This window comes from Trichechus manatus, unplaced genomic scaffold, assembly GCF_000243295.1.
Source record: "Trichechus manatus latirostris isolate Lorelei unplaced genomic scaffold, TriManLat1.0 scaffold00033, whole genome shotgun sequence".
Lineage (NCBI taxonomy): Eukaryota > Metazoa > Chordata > Mammalia > Sirenia > Trichechidae > Trichechus > Trichechus manatus.
The window spans coordinates 2,989,854-3,004,483 of record NW_004443969.1 but is presented as its reverse complement, the minus strand read 5'-3'; the positions used below and the strand labels follow the sequence as shown (position 1 = coordinate 3,004,483).

General features: G+C 36.5%; 1 protein-coding gene across 8 annotated transcripts in view; it reads left to right on the top strand.

Moving 5' to 3' along the window:
- DPP10 (dipeptidyl peptidase like 10) overlaps positions 1–14,630 on the top strand; it is a 1,865,365-nt gene that overhangs the window by 1,819,488 nt on the left and 31,247 nt on the right. For all 8 annotated transcript variants that reach the window (XM_004375073.2, XM_023730177.1, XM_023730175.1 and 5 more), the window contains 2 exons: positions 11,780–11,974; positions 12,618–12,672. In XM_004375073.2, the coding sequence (XP_004375130.1) occupies positions 11,780–11,974; positions 12,618–12,672 (250 nt within the window). The remainder of the gene's footprint in view (positions 1–11,779; positions 11,975–12,617; positions 12,673–14,630) is intronic.

Sequence of the window (14,630 nt, the reverse complement as noted above, 5' to 3'; positions counted from 1 at the left end):
ATGTTCTCCAGCAGTTGATCCCTGCCAATGGCATGTCCAAAGCAAGTAAATCAAACAGTGTTCTGTTGTGATCTATAAGGATTTCCTTGGTTAATTTTCAGAAGTTCTATACTGCAACTCGAGGCTTGAATTTTTTCTTCAGTTCTTTCAGCCTGAGAAATGCCAAACGTGTTCTTCGTTTTTGGTTTTCAAACTCCAGATCTTTGCACATGTCATTATAATACTTATTTTGTCTTCTCCAGCTGCCGTGTGAAATCTTCTGTTTAACTCTTTTACATGAACATTTATTCCTTTTGCTTTAGCTATTCTATGTTCTAGAGCAACTTTGAGAGTTTCTTCTGATATCCAATTTGGTCTTTGCTTTCTTTCCTGTCTTTTAAATGACCTTCTGCTTTCTTTGTGTATGATGTCCTAGATGTCATTCCACATCTCATCTGATCTTCGGTCATTAGTGTTCAATGTGTCAAATCTATTCCTGACGTGGTCTCTAAATTCAGGTAGGATCTACTCAAGGTCATATTTTGGCTCTTGTGGACTTGTGATAGATCTTGGTTGAAGGCAGAGAATACCAGAAAGATGTTTACCTGTGTTTTATTAACTATGCAAAGGCATTCAACTGTGTGGAACATAACAAATTATGGATAACATTGCGAAGAATAGGAATTCCAGAACACTTATTGGTGCTCATGCAGAACCTGTACATAGACCAAAAAGCAGTTGTTGGAACAGAACAAAGGGATACTGCAAGGTTTAAAGTCAGGAAAGACGTGTGTCAGGGTTGTATCCTTTCACCATACTTATTCAATCTGTATGCTGAGCAGATAATGCGAGAAGCTAGATTATATAAAGAAGAACAGGGCGTCAAGATTGGAGGAAGGGGTGGGGCCAAGATTGTGGAGTAGTCAGACGCTTCCTGTGGTCCCTCTTACAACAAAGACCCAAAAAAAAACACAAATGAATTGATTATGTGACAATGTAGGAGCCCTGAACATCAAAGGCAAAGTTGAGGAATAGGACTGAGTGGCAGGGGGAGGGAGAGATGGTTTGAAAGCAGCCAGGAGTTGCCAGAGCTGACCTGGCAGGAGCCGGCATTCTTCAGGCCAGATAGGCTCGTGTGCGTGGTGAGGCAAGCAGTGGCACTCGGGAGGCGTTTTCCACATTGGGAGAGACCCAGCGGCAGAGTCTACTCACGCCTCGAGAGCCAGTGAAAAGTGGCTCTTAGTAGGCAAAAGATAAGTACATGCATCTGACCTACTTTGTGGATCAAAAAAACACCCCCTTTGGGAAAAACTTCTTTCCTATTTACCCACCCCCCTCCCATCTCTGCACCAGGTGCCAGGCCAGCTTCAGAGATTGCCGAGTCCTCTGTGCTAGAAGTAGGGCACATCATACAACCTGAGTCATTCTCCCAGATGTGGAGAAGGAACAAATTAACCAATAGGAAAAAATAATCTGCCAGCTCCCCTAAGCCTGGAACTCAGGGTAGGCACAGCTCCTTTGCCTAGGCACAGGCATAAGGGGTCTACAGCTTGTGAATGCCTTTCACCCCTGCATAGACTTGTGTGGGCCCATTTCAAGAGCATAGGCCCTTATTACCACAGTACAACAGGGTATATGCCTGAAGCCTAACTTCAACTGTATCAGCTATATGGTGGAGTGGCAGGTTCATGACATTTGACAGTGCTCTGCCGATTAAGCAGGGTCCTCACCTACCCACATCAGGGGCCTGAGGACTTGTGGCTCCTTCCACACCACCTAGCCACATGTGACGGGGTCCAAAAATAAGTGGTGACTCCCAGTCCTTACAGCCAACAGCATTGGGTGCCCATAGTCCAGCTACAAAACCCATCCACCTACATGCTATAAGGAACAGGGACATGTTTTACTCCCAGACACTCAGGGGCAGCTGTCAGCCCCCTGCCTTGCTCAGTGCATGACACCCTACTGCAGCCAGATACCTGTGCCTACACTAATCACCCTTGTCTAGGGCTGTAGGTGAGAGTGTGCATCACACACTTGGTGACTGACTACCTTGACACCTGATCTGAATCCATACAAGAAAAATAAACAGATTCCTGGGCTCACATACCTAGTAACAGACCTAACCACGTGGTGACAGGATGTCAGAGCTTCAAAGGTGCCAATAATCAAACTAGCTCACATGAACAGCCTATTTGGGCATAGCAAAACAAAACAAAAGAAGAAGCTAGGACACAGTAAGCAAACATAAAGTAAACAAACATAATAACTTATTGATGGCATGGAGACAACAGTCAATATCAAATCACATAAAAGGCAGACCGTGCTGGCTTCAGCAAGCTCTCAAAACAAAGAATCAATAAATTTTCCAGAGGAAGAGAACTTCTTGCAATTACCAGAGGCAGAATACAAAAAATTAATATACAGAATTCTTCAAGATTATCAGGAAGGAGATCAGGAAAACCACAGAACAAGCAAAGAAACACACAAAGCAATAGAGGCACGTAAGAAGATTAGAGAAGAGCATAATGACAAATTTACCAGGCTGCAAGAATCCACAGAGAGACAGCAAACAGAAATCCAGAGGATTAACAATAAAATTTCAGAATTAGACAACTCAGTAGAAAGTCATAGGAGCAGAACTGAGGCAATGGAAGTCAGAATAAGTAAGACTGAAGATAAACCACTTGAAGCCAACTTAATTTGAGGAAAAATCATATAAAAAATTTTAAAAAATGAAGAAACCCTAAGAATTATGTGGGATTCTATCAAGAGAAATAACCTACGAGTGACTGGAGTACCAGAATGGGGAATAACCAAAAATACAGAGATAATTGTTGAAAATTTGTTGACAGAAAACTTTCCTGATATCCTGAAAGATGAAAAGATATCTATCGAAGATGCTTATCGAACTCCACATAAGGTAATCCCAAAAGAAAGTCACCAAGACATGTTATAATCAAACTTGCCAAAATTAAATGCAGAGAATTTTAAGAGTGGCTAGGGAGTAACAAAAAGTCATCTACAAAAGAGAGTCAATAAGACTAAGCTCAGACTACTTAGCAGAAACCATGCAGGCAAGAAGGCAGTGGGACAACATATATAAAACCTTGAAGGATAAAAATTGCCAGCCAAGAATTATATGTCCAGCAAATCTGTCTCTCAATATGATAGCAAAATTAGGGCATTTCCAGATAAACAGAAGTTTAGGAAATTTGCAAAAACCAAACCAAAATTACAAGAAATACTGAAGGGAATTCTCCAGTTAGAAAATCAATAACATAAGATAACAACCCAAGACTAGAACACAGGCCAGAGCAACCGGACATCAACCCAGATAGGGAAGTCACAAAAAAAAATCAAAGCTAAAACACTGAAAATAGGAAATAGAGGTGTCAATATGTAAAAGATGACAATTTTTTTTTTTAAAAAAAAAGGGTCTAAATAATGTAGTCATAGATCTTTCATATGGAGAGGAAGTCAAGGCAAAATAAAAGAGTGTTTAAACTTTGAAAAATAGGGGTAAATATTAAGGTACCCACAAAGGAAACTAACAATCTTACACATCAAACTACAATACAGGAAAAACATAAAGACTCAGCAAATACAAAATCAACAACAATGAAAAAGATGAAAAGAAAATACATAAAGAAAAATGACTCAGCATAGAAAATTAAGTGAAACAAAGAAACTCAACAATACACAAAAAAGACATCAAAATGACAGCATTAAACTCATTCCTATGAATAATTACACTGAATGTAAATGGACTAAATGCACCAATAAAGAGACAGAAAGTGGCAGAATGGATTAATGTCTATATGCTGCCTACAAGAGACACACCTTAGACTTAAAGACACAAACAAACTAAAAATCAAAGGATGGGAAAAAATACAGCAAGGAAACAGTCAAAAAGAGCAGGAGTGGCAATATTAATCTCTGACAAAATAGGCTGTAAAGTAAAATACACCACAAAGTATAAGGAAGGACACTATATAATATTTAAATGGTCAATACACCAGGAGGACATAACCATGATAAATATTAACGCACCTAACAACAGGGCTCTAAAATACATAAAACGAACTCTAACAGCATTGTAAAGAGAGATAGAGAGCTCCCCAATAATAGTAGGAGACTTCAGCACGGTTGAAGGACAGAACATCCAGAAAGAAGCTCAATAAAGACACAGAAGATGTAAATGCCAGAATCAACCAACTTGATTCATAGACAAATACAGAACACTCCACCCAACAGCAGCCAAGTATACTTTATTTTCCAACGCACTTGGAACATTATCCAGAATAGACCACAATTGGGCCATAAAACAAACCTTAACAGAATCTAAAGCACTGAAATATTACAAAGCATCTTTTCTTATCATAAAACCATAAAAGTAGAAATCAATAACAGAAAAAGCAAGGGAAAAAAAATCAAACACATGGACACTGAGCAACCCCTTGCTCAAAAACTATTCAGTTATAGAAGAAATTAAGGATGGAATAAAGAAATTCACAGAATCAAATGAAAATGAAAACACATCTTACCAGAACCTTTGGGAGACAGCAGAAGCAGTACTCAGAGATCAATTTATAAGAATAAATGCACACGTCGAAAAAGAAGAAAGGGCTAAAATCAAAACATTAACCCTACAACTCAAAAAATAAGAAAGAGCAGCAAAAGAAGCCCTCTGGCGCCAGAAGAAAGGAAATAATAAGAATTAAAGCAGAATTAAATGAAATAGAGAATAGAAGAACAATTGAAAGAGTTAATAAGACCAAAAGCTGGTTCTTTGAAAAGAACAGTGAAAGTGATAAACCATTGACCAAACTGACAAAAGAAAAACAGGAGAGGAAGCAAATAACCCAAGTAAGAAATGAGATGGGCAACATCACAACAGACCCAACTGAAATTAAAAGAATCATAACAGAATACTATGAAAAATTGTACTCTAAAAAATTTGAAAACCTGGAGGAAATGGACAAATTTCTATAAACTCACACCTACCTAAACTAACACAGAGGTAAAACAACTAAATAAACCTATAGCAAAAGAAGGTATTGAAAAGGTAATTAAAAAATTCCCAACCAAAAAAAAGCCTTGGCCTAGATGGTTTCACTGCAGAAATCTACCAAACTTTCAGAGAAGAGTTAACACCACCACTACCAAAGGTATTTCAGAGCATAGAAAAGGATGGTATACTCCCAAACCTCATTCTATGAAGCCAGCATAACCCTGATACCAAAACCAGGTAGAGATACCACAAAAAAAGAAAATTACAGACCAATATCCCTATGAACATAGATGCAAAAATCTTCAACAAAATTCTAGCCAACAGAATTCAACAACATATCAAAAAAATAATTCACCATGATCAAGTGGGATTCATACCAGGTATGCAGGGATGGTTCAACAATAGAAAAACAATTAATGTAATCCATCATGTAAATAAAGCAAAAGACAAGAACTAGATGATCTTATCAACTGATGCAGAAAAGGCATTTGACAAAGTCCAACACCCATTCATGATTTAAAAAAAAAACTCTCAGCAAAATAGTAGAAGGGAAATTCCTCAGCATAAAAAAGGGCATTTATACAAAGCCAACAGCCAACATCATTCTAAATGGAGAGGGTCTGAAAGCATTCCCCTTGAGAATGGGAACCAGACAAGGATGCCCTTTATCACTACTCTTATTCAGCATTGTCCTGGAGGTCCTAGCCAGACCAATTAGGCTAGAAAAAGAAATAAAGTTCATCAAAATTGGTAAGGAAGAAGTAAAAGTATCTCTATTTGCAGATGATACGATCTTACACACAGAAAACTCCAAAGAATCCACAAGAAAACCTCTGGAATAGAAGATTTCAGCAAAGTATCAGGAAACAAGATAAACATACAAAAATCAGTTTGATTCATCTACACCAACAAAGAGAACTTCAAAGAGAAAATCACCAAATCAAGAACATTTATAAGAGCTCCCAAGAAGATAAAATACTTAGGAATAAATCTAACCAACAACATAAAAGACCTATACAATTAAAACTACAAGACACTACTGCAAGAAACCAAAAGACACCTGCATAAGTGGAAAAACATACCTTGCTCATGGATAGGAAGACAACATATTGAAAATGTCTATTCTACCCAAAGCGATCTACAGATACAATGTAATCCCAATCCAAATTCCAACGGCATTTTTTAACGAGATGGAGAAACAAATCATCAACTTCATCAACTTCATATGGAAAGGGAAGCAGCCCTGGATAAGTAAAGCATTACTGAAGAAGAACAAAGTGGGAGATCTCACACTACCTGATTTTAAAAATTATTATACCACCATGGTAGTCAAAACAGCCTGGTACTGGTACAGCAACAGATACATAGACCAATGGAACAGAATTGAGAATACGGATGTAAATTCATCCACCTATGAGCAGCTGTATTTGACAAAGACCCAAAGTCCATTAACTGGGGAAAAGACAGTCTCTTTAACCAGTGGTGCTGGCTTAACTGGCTATCCCTCTGCAAAAAACTGAAACAAGACCTATACCTCACACCATGCACAAAAACTAACTCAAAATGTATCAAAAATCTAAAACCATAAAGATCATGGAAGAAAAAATAGGGACAACGCTAGGAGCCCTAACACATGGCATAAACAGAATACAAACCATAAGTAGCAACACACAAGCACCAGAAGAGAAACTAGATAACTGGGAGCTCCTAAAAATCAAACACTTATGCTCATCAAAAGACTTCACCAAAGGAATAAAAAGACAACCTACAGACTAGGAAAACATTTTTGACTATGATAAATCCTATCAGGGTCTAATTTCTAAAGTCTACAAGATACTGCAAAACCTCCACAACAAAAAGACAACACAATTAAAAAAATGGGCAAAGGATATGAACAGGCACTTCACCAAAGAAGACATTAAGGTGGCTAACAGACACATGAGGAAATGCTCACGATCATTAACCATTAGAGAAATGCAAATCAAAACTACAGTGAGATAGCATCTCACCCCAACAAGGGTAGCATTAATCCAAAAAACACAAAATAATAAATGTTGGAGAGGTTGTGGAGAGACTGAAGCACATACACTGCTGGTGGGAATACAAAATGGTACAAGAACTTTGGAAATTGATTTGTCACTTCCTTAAAAAGCTAGAAATAGAAGTGCCATATGATCCAGCAATCCCACTTCTTGGAATATATCCTTGAGAAATAAGAGCCATCACATGAATAGATATATTCACACCCATGTTCATTGTAGTACTGTACATTATAGCAAAAACACGGAAACAATCTAGGTGCCCATCAACAGAAGAATGGATAAACAAATTATAGTATATTCACAAAATGGAATACTAGGCAATGATAAAGAATAACAAATCCGTGAAACATCTTACAACATGGAGAAATCTGGAAGGCACTATGCTGAGTGAATTTAGTCAGTTGCAAAAAGAATATAAATTCAACCCTCTTTTTATTACAGTAAATGACACTTGGTGGATCTGACCAAACATGTAATCAGAACAAACTTCTTCACTTTAATTCACGTTTGGTGTAGATGATGTTTTGTTATCACAAGGAAGCGGCTTGCTGTCATTTTGAACACCTGTCGGATATTGTTTTATTTGTCTTGCTTTTTATATTTTATTCTATGCACACCTGAACTCATCATCCATACAGACACATTAAGTGTTGAAGGTATTCAAATAGACGAGGATTCTGCCCTCTAAGACCTTAACCTCAAAGAAAAGTTTACAGTCTTACTTTGATTCTGCTACCTGTGGTAGAAATCGGCAACCTTCACATTGCTGTCACCTTTCCACTCCTTAGAACAGATGAAATTGTTCTTTTCACCACAACTTTCAACAAAATTCTATGTCCCCCTGTCTGTCTTGAAAGACCCTCCTTCATATGGGTCCCCAGAAAAATATGAGATATGAAAAATAAAATAGTGCAACATGAAAGATAAGAAGGACACTAGAGAAAAACAAAATGAAATAAAATCAATTGCAGCTCCCCATTCTGCATGGCCAGTATGCGCACAGGTAGTGGTACCTATTTATTGTACAGTCTGTGATTTGGACAGTAGTACATTTCCCTGTGATCATGTTTATCACCAAATATCTTGCTAGTTCTATCTCCTGAATAAGTAACATTTGTTTGGCTTTATTTGCAAAACTTCTCTAGTATTTCTTGCTCAACACTTTATGAACAATAACTCTCAACCGTACTCCTCTGAATGTCTGGCTTGTTCTTTAAAATTGCGATGAGTTTTATAACTCATCTTGAAACCATGCAGCAGCAAAGAAAGACTCTCATACCCAGTTAGGAAGAGTGATTTGTTCAAAAGAATTGGCTGATAATGTATTAATGTTATTTTGTGCTCCAACATTAAAAAAGTCTAAAGTTAAAAATGTCAACTTAGGAAAAGAGCAAAGTAGTCAAATTTTATTTTTCTGTGACTGTTGTAAGTGTGAAGAAAGAATTGAAGTTTATTGTTTAAAAAAAAGTGCAACTGTTTACTAATCACGTTTGAAATATGTGTCTTATTTTAAACTGTATTCTAAAATAATTTGTCTGTCATAAAATGTCTGTGACTTATTTACATTTTTTTCCTAAAATAAACTTAGCTGTGAACTCCTGAAATAGCTGTGAACAATTCAGTGGGTCATATGTAAATTGGAAAATTATGTCCTCCAAATTTACAAAGCATTTTAGAACTTTACCTTAGAGCTGCTACAAGTGCTTCGAGTGGGTTAACTTTGCATTAAAAACTAACACTCAGCTAATCACCCCAGGTGGATGTTGATTGTATTTTTTACATTCATGTGAGTCTTCAGATATAGTTAGCCCATCTAGAAAAGGGTAGTCCCTCTGACATAATAGCTCATGCAGCATTGCACAATATCTTTATTCATAGACGTTGTCTGTTCTAATTTCTGTACAACTAGCTAAAACCTTCATATAGTTCTCCATTTTGAATTTAAGGAAGTACATTCAATATAAGCAAAATTGGCTCAAACAAAATAGTAATAACAATGTTTATTGTTTTATAATTTAATAATGATTTACATAAGCCAAACCAAACCCGTTGCTGTTGAGTTGATTCTGACCCATTGATTTTTAAGCACTTTACATGTATTACTTTTTTAATCCTCACAACTTTTTTTATTGTGGTAAAAATATATATATAACAAAATATTTGCCATTTAAACATTTTTATATGTGTAATTCAGTGACATTAGCTGCATTAACTATGTTCTTACAACTCTTTTATCCCCATTTTATAGATGAGGAAAGTGAGGCAAAAAGAGATTAAGTAACTTGCCCAAATTCACCAGCTTGTAGGTGGCAAAGACAGGATTCCAGTCTGTATACTGCAGTTCCAGAGCCTATGCTCTTTACACTAGGCTATGCTGATTCTCCTATCTACCTAGGAAAACATGTATATATAAAATATTGTCATCAAATTAGAGGAATTATTGGTTTTGCTTTTTTTTATTTGTTTATTACAATATTTTATTGTGTTTTTGGTAAAAGTTTACACAGCAAATTATGTTCCCATTTAACAATTTCTATATATATTGTTCAGTGATATTGGTTGCATTTTTCTCAATATGTCAACATTCTCATTATTTCTGTTCTGGTTATTCCCTTTCCATTAATCTAGATTCCCTGTTCTCCCCACCACTTTACCTTCTCATCTTTGCTTTAGGGTAAATGTTGACAGTTTGGTCTCATCTAGATGATTTTTTAAAGGAGCATACTTATGGGAGATATTGTTTATTTTGTGAGCCAATCTGTTATTTAGCTGAAAGGTGACCTCTGGGTGTGGTTTCAGTACAAAATTTAAAGGATATCTCAGGGTGATAGTCTCTGAGGTTCCTCTAGTCTCCATGGGTACAGTAAGTCTGGGCTTTTTTATGAATTTGAGTTTTGTGCTACATTTTTTTACCAGTCTATCTGGGACCATCTTTTGTGTGTGTCCCTAGTCAGAACGGTCGGTAGCGGTAGCCAGGTACCATCTAGATCTTCTGGTCTCAGGATACATGAGGCCGTGGTTCATGTTGACTAGTTTCTTCTTAAGTCTTTAGTTTGCTTATTTCTCTTTTGCTCCAGACGAGTAAAGACCAATAGTTATATGGTCACTTGCAAGCTTTTAAGACCCCAGACACTACTCACCAAACTAGGGTGTAGAACATAAAGTTTATGAACTATGTTATGCCATTTTACCAAGATGTCTCACAAGACTATGGTCCTAAGACTTCAAATCTAGTAAACCAATCCCATGAGGTGTTTAGTTATGTCTAAGGAGTATCAGTAACTGTGCCCCCTATGTGCTTTATTATATATATGAATATATAGGCAGCACACACATCCACGTGTATACCTATGCCTAGAGATACGCTTATACATGCACCCATATATACACACTCACACCTTCCTATAAACATATATGCATACATATCTACCTGTGTAACCACACCCATGTTTTTTGGTTGTTATTGCTGTTGTTGCAAAATTGTATATGCTACAGCATTTACCAAAAATGTCCCTTATTCTTGTGTACTTCTTGGTGTCATCATTTACCTTGGTCAAGTTGTGCACACTTCACCCACAGTCGGTATTACCTTTCCCATCACCAAAATTACAAGCGTCTACTATCTAGAGAGTAATTCCTCCTCCCTCACCATCCCATTTCTGGAAACCGCCAATGAATGTTGTTTTATAACGTATACCTATTCTTGTCTTTTTATGAAAGTGAGATCATACAATAGTTGTCCTTTTTGATTGCCTTATTTAACTCCGCATAACGTCCTTCAGATTCATCCACATTATATTTTGAGAACTTGTTATTATTTATAGCTGTGTAGTATTCCATCGTATGTACATACCACATTTTGTTTATCCATTCATCCTTTGATGGGCACTTAGGTTGTTTCCATCTTTTCGCTATTGTGAATAATGCTGCAATGAACATAGGTGTGCATATGTCTGTTTGTGTCACTGCTATTAGATCTCTAGGGTATATAACTAGGAGTGGGATTGCTGGATCATAATTCTAGCTATTTGAAGAAGCACCATACAGTTTTTAACAGTGGTGGTACTGCCTTATAATTTGTGTGTCCAGTACTTCTAGATTTAAATTTTTCAAACATGTGTTTCTGCTTCCTTTTCTTGCTGTCAGCTTTGGTGAAGAAAACATTTTGTTCACTGCTTGCTTAAATTCTCCTCAGTGAGATTTCTTCCACAAAAACAATTTAGTAAATGTTAATGCAGAATTTCTTTTTGAGTCCAATATCCTTTAAGGTTGTACATTTTTTGTTAAATAGTTAACAAGCCTCCAGAAGTGCTTCTGCTCTCTATCATACCCATTGGCCTCTGTATACCACCGGCAAGACATTTCTAAAACACACTGTCTGGAAGAAATCCAATAAACGTAGATCTACCTGTCAATTTGAAAATTATCCTTTAGAAATGTCTATGGAAAGTGCACATATTTTCTTTCATTTTTCTCCTTTGCAAAACTAAGATAAGCACATCTTTCCAGCACTGGTTTAAATCGTGTTTTAAATTTTTATCTCATTCATGGAATTTTTTATTTAAAATTTGACAGAACAAAACTACATTTACCCTTTCAGGCTTATTATCAAAAATCTGCAGAAATTTTAATAGCCAACATAAATTTTACTGAGTTATTTTTGTTAACTAATAAGGGTAAAAGAGAAAATATCTACTAGATTATCAATTGGTTTTCCTGTGGTCCAATATGTTGTAATTTTCAGGGATGAAGAACCAGGAGGCCAGCTTGTTACAGATAAATTCCACATTGACTGGGATTCAGTACTTCTTGACTCTGATAATGTTATTATAGCAAGATTTGATGGCCGAGGAAGTGGATTCCAGGGTCTAAAAATCTTGCAGGAGATTCATCGAAGGATAGGTTCAGTGGAAGTAAAGGACCAAATAACAGCTGTGAAGTAAGTGGGTGTACATTTTCTGTTGCTCTTCTTTCAATGAAGAATCTAGGTATATAGTACATAATATGACTAGTTATTGGAAAATATTCTAAGCTAATCATGTAGTCTGTTGCATTTTTTCAAGTACTTATCACCCTTGTACTATAATGAAATAATTGTCTTGTTCTGGAAGTAGAATTCAAGTTGGATTTGTGAAAATAAGAGAGACCTTAAGTATACCACTATATTATTTGTTTTCAGTAACCTACAATGTGTATTAATACAACGTAAATTTCTTCAGTTAATTACAATTCTTCAGCACAGGTACGATTACCATTCTGGCATGAAAGAGTGATCTGAGAAAGCTAGTTGGCTTTTTAAAACAGTGCATAGTAATCAGCTAGCATCTTGTTAAAATGTAGATACTGATTTAGTAGGCCTGGAATGGGCCCAAGATTCTTATTTATAACAAGCTCCCAGGTAATACTGAAGCTACTGGACCACCACTTTGAGTAGCAATATTTTGGAATATATGGCTCTTCCACTTCAATAGTGATGCATTTAGTAAAATATTTTTTGTCATTTTCTTCCATTGTTTAAGCCAAGAATGAAATTCAATGTGCATTTGACTCAAGAAGATATAACATTTGTTTTTTTATTGCAGATTTTTACTGAAACAGACATACATTGACTCCAAAAGATTAAGCATTTTTGGAAAGGTAAATAGTAGAATGTTCAAAAAACTTTTAATATGTGTGTGTGTGTGCACGCGTAGTTAATTATTTTCTTCATTTTACTACAGCTTTCTCTGTATTATCCTTTAAAAATATAAGTTTTGATTAATATTGATTAATTCAGTCATTAATTAATTCAGCAACTATTCACGGAGCATCTAGTTCGTGCCAGATGTTAGAAATAGAGCAAAAAACAAGACAGAAAAGTACCTTGCTTTCATGAAACTTACCTTCTACAGAGAAGAGACAGATAGTAAGCAAGTAAATAAAAAAGATGCTTTCACATAGTAATAACTTCTATAGGAAAACAAACAAACAAAAATTTGATAGATATAAGATAACTGATGGGGGCCCAACGGTATTAGATTGGGTGGTCAAGTAAGGCATCTCTTATGAGGTACCATTTAAGCTTATACCCAAATAACAAAAGGAGACCACTCTTGAAACGGAGTGTTCTACACGGAAGGAACAGTAAGTACCACAGCTTTAAAGAAGATCAACATTTGTTTGGAGAAAAAAGAATGCCAATGTGCATTATTATATCTTCTTTGCTCTCTGTAAGATATATATTTCTCATTGCAGTAACTGTATCCTTGTCTATATCCTTGTCACAATATGAAAATAAAACTCATACAGATAATTATTGAAAACTTAATTCATACACAAAACTGGGCTAGACATTGTAACGATACTAAGATGAAAGACGAAGACCTTGCTTCATTCTAGTTTATAAACAAAGCAAATTCTTGGTTTTCATGGATTTTTATTTATTTATTTATTTATTTTTTATTGTGCTTTAAGTGGAAGTTTACATATAATTCAAGTCAGGTTTTCATACAAAAATTTACACACACATTGCTATGTGACCTAGCTGCTGTCCCTATAATGTAACAGCACACTCCTCCTTTCCACCCCTGATTTCCCGTATCCATTCAGCCAGCTCCTGTCCCTTTTTGCCTTCTCATTTTGTCTCCAGACAGGAGCTGCCTACTTAGTCTCATGTAGCTACCTGAGCTAAGAAGCACTGTCTTCATGAGTTTCATTTTATGTTTTATAGTCCCGTCTAATCTTTGTCTGAAGAGTTGGCTTTGGAAATGGTTTCTGTTCTGGGCTAACGGTTAGTCTGGGGGCCATGTCTTCCGGAGACCCTCCAGTCTAAGTCAGACAATTAAGTCTGGTCTTTTTACTAGAGTTTGAGTTCTGCCCCCTAATTTTCTCCTGCTCCATCAGGGACTGTCTGTTGTGTTTCCTGCCAGGATTGTCACTGGTGGTAGCTGGACACCATCTAGTTCTTCTGGTCTCCTGCTGCTGAAGTCTCGGGTTTATATGGCCCTTCCTGTCTCTTGGGCTAATTTTTACTTTTGTCTTTGGTGTTCTTCATTCTTCTTTGCTCCAGGTGGGTTGGGACCAGTTGATGTATCTTAGGTGGCCACTCGCTACCTTTTAAGACCCCAGATGCCACTCACCACAGGGGGATGCAGAACACTTTCTTAATAACATTTGTTATGCAAATTGACCTAGATATCCCTTGAAACCGTGGTCCCCAGACCCCCACCACTGCTACTCTGTCCCTAGAAGTAATTGGTTGTATTCAGGAAACTTCTTAGCTTTTCCTTTAGTACAGTTTCCTGACTTCCCTGTAGTGTGTTGTCCTTCCCTTCACGTAAGATAGTTCTTTTTTTTTTTAAATTAATTAATTTATTTTTATTGTACTTCAGGTGAAGGTTTACAGAACAAATACTTTCTCATTAAACAGTAGTACACATTGTTTTATGACATTGGTTAACAACCCCATGACATATCAACACGCTCCCTTCTTCACTTTTTTTTTTAATTGTACTTCAGGTGAAGTCTTACAGAACAAATAGTTTCTCATGAAACAGTAGTACACATGTTGTTTTATGACATTGGTTAACAACCCCACAACATATCAACTCTCTAAC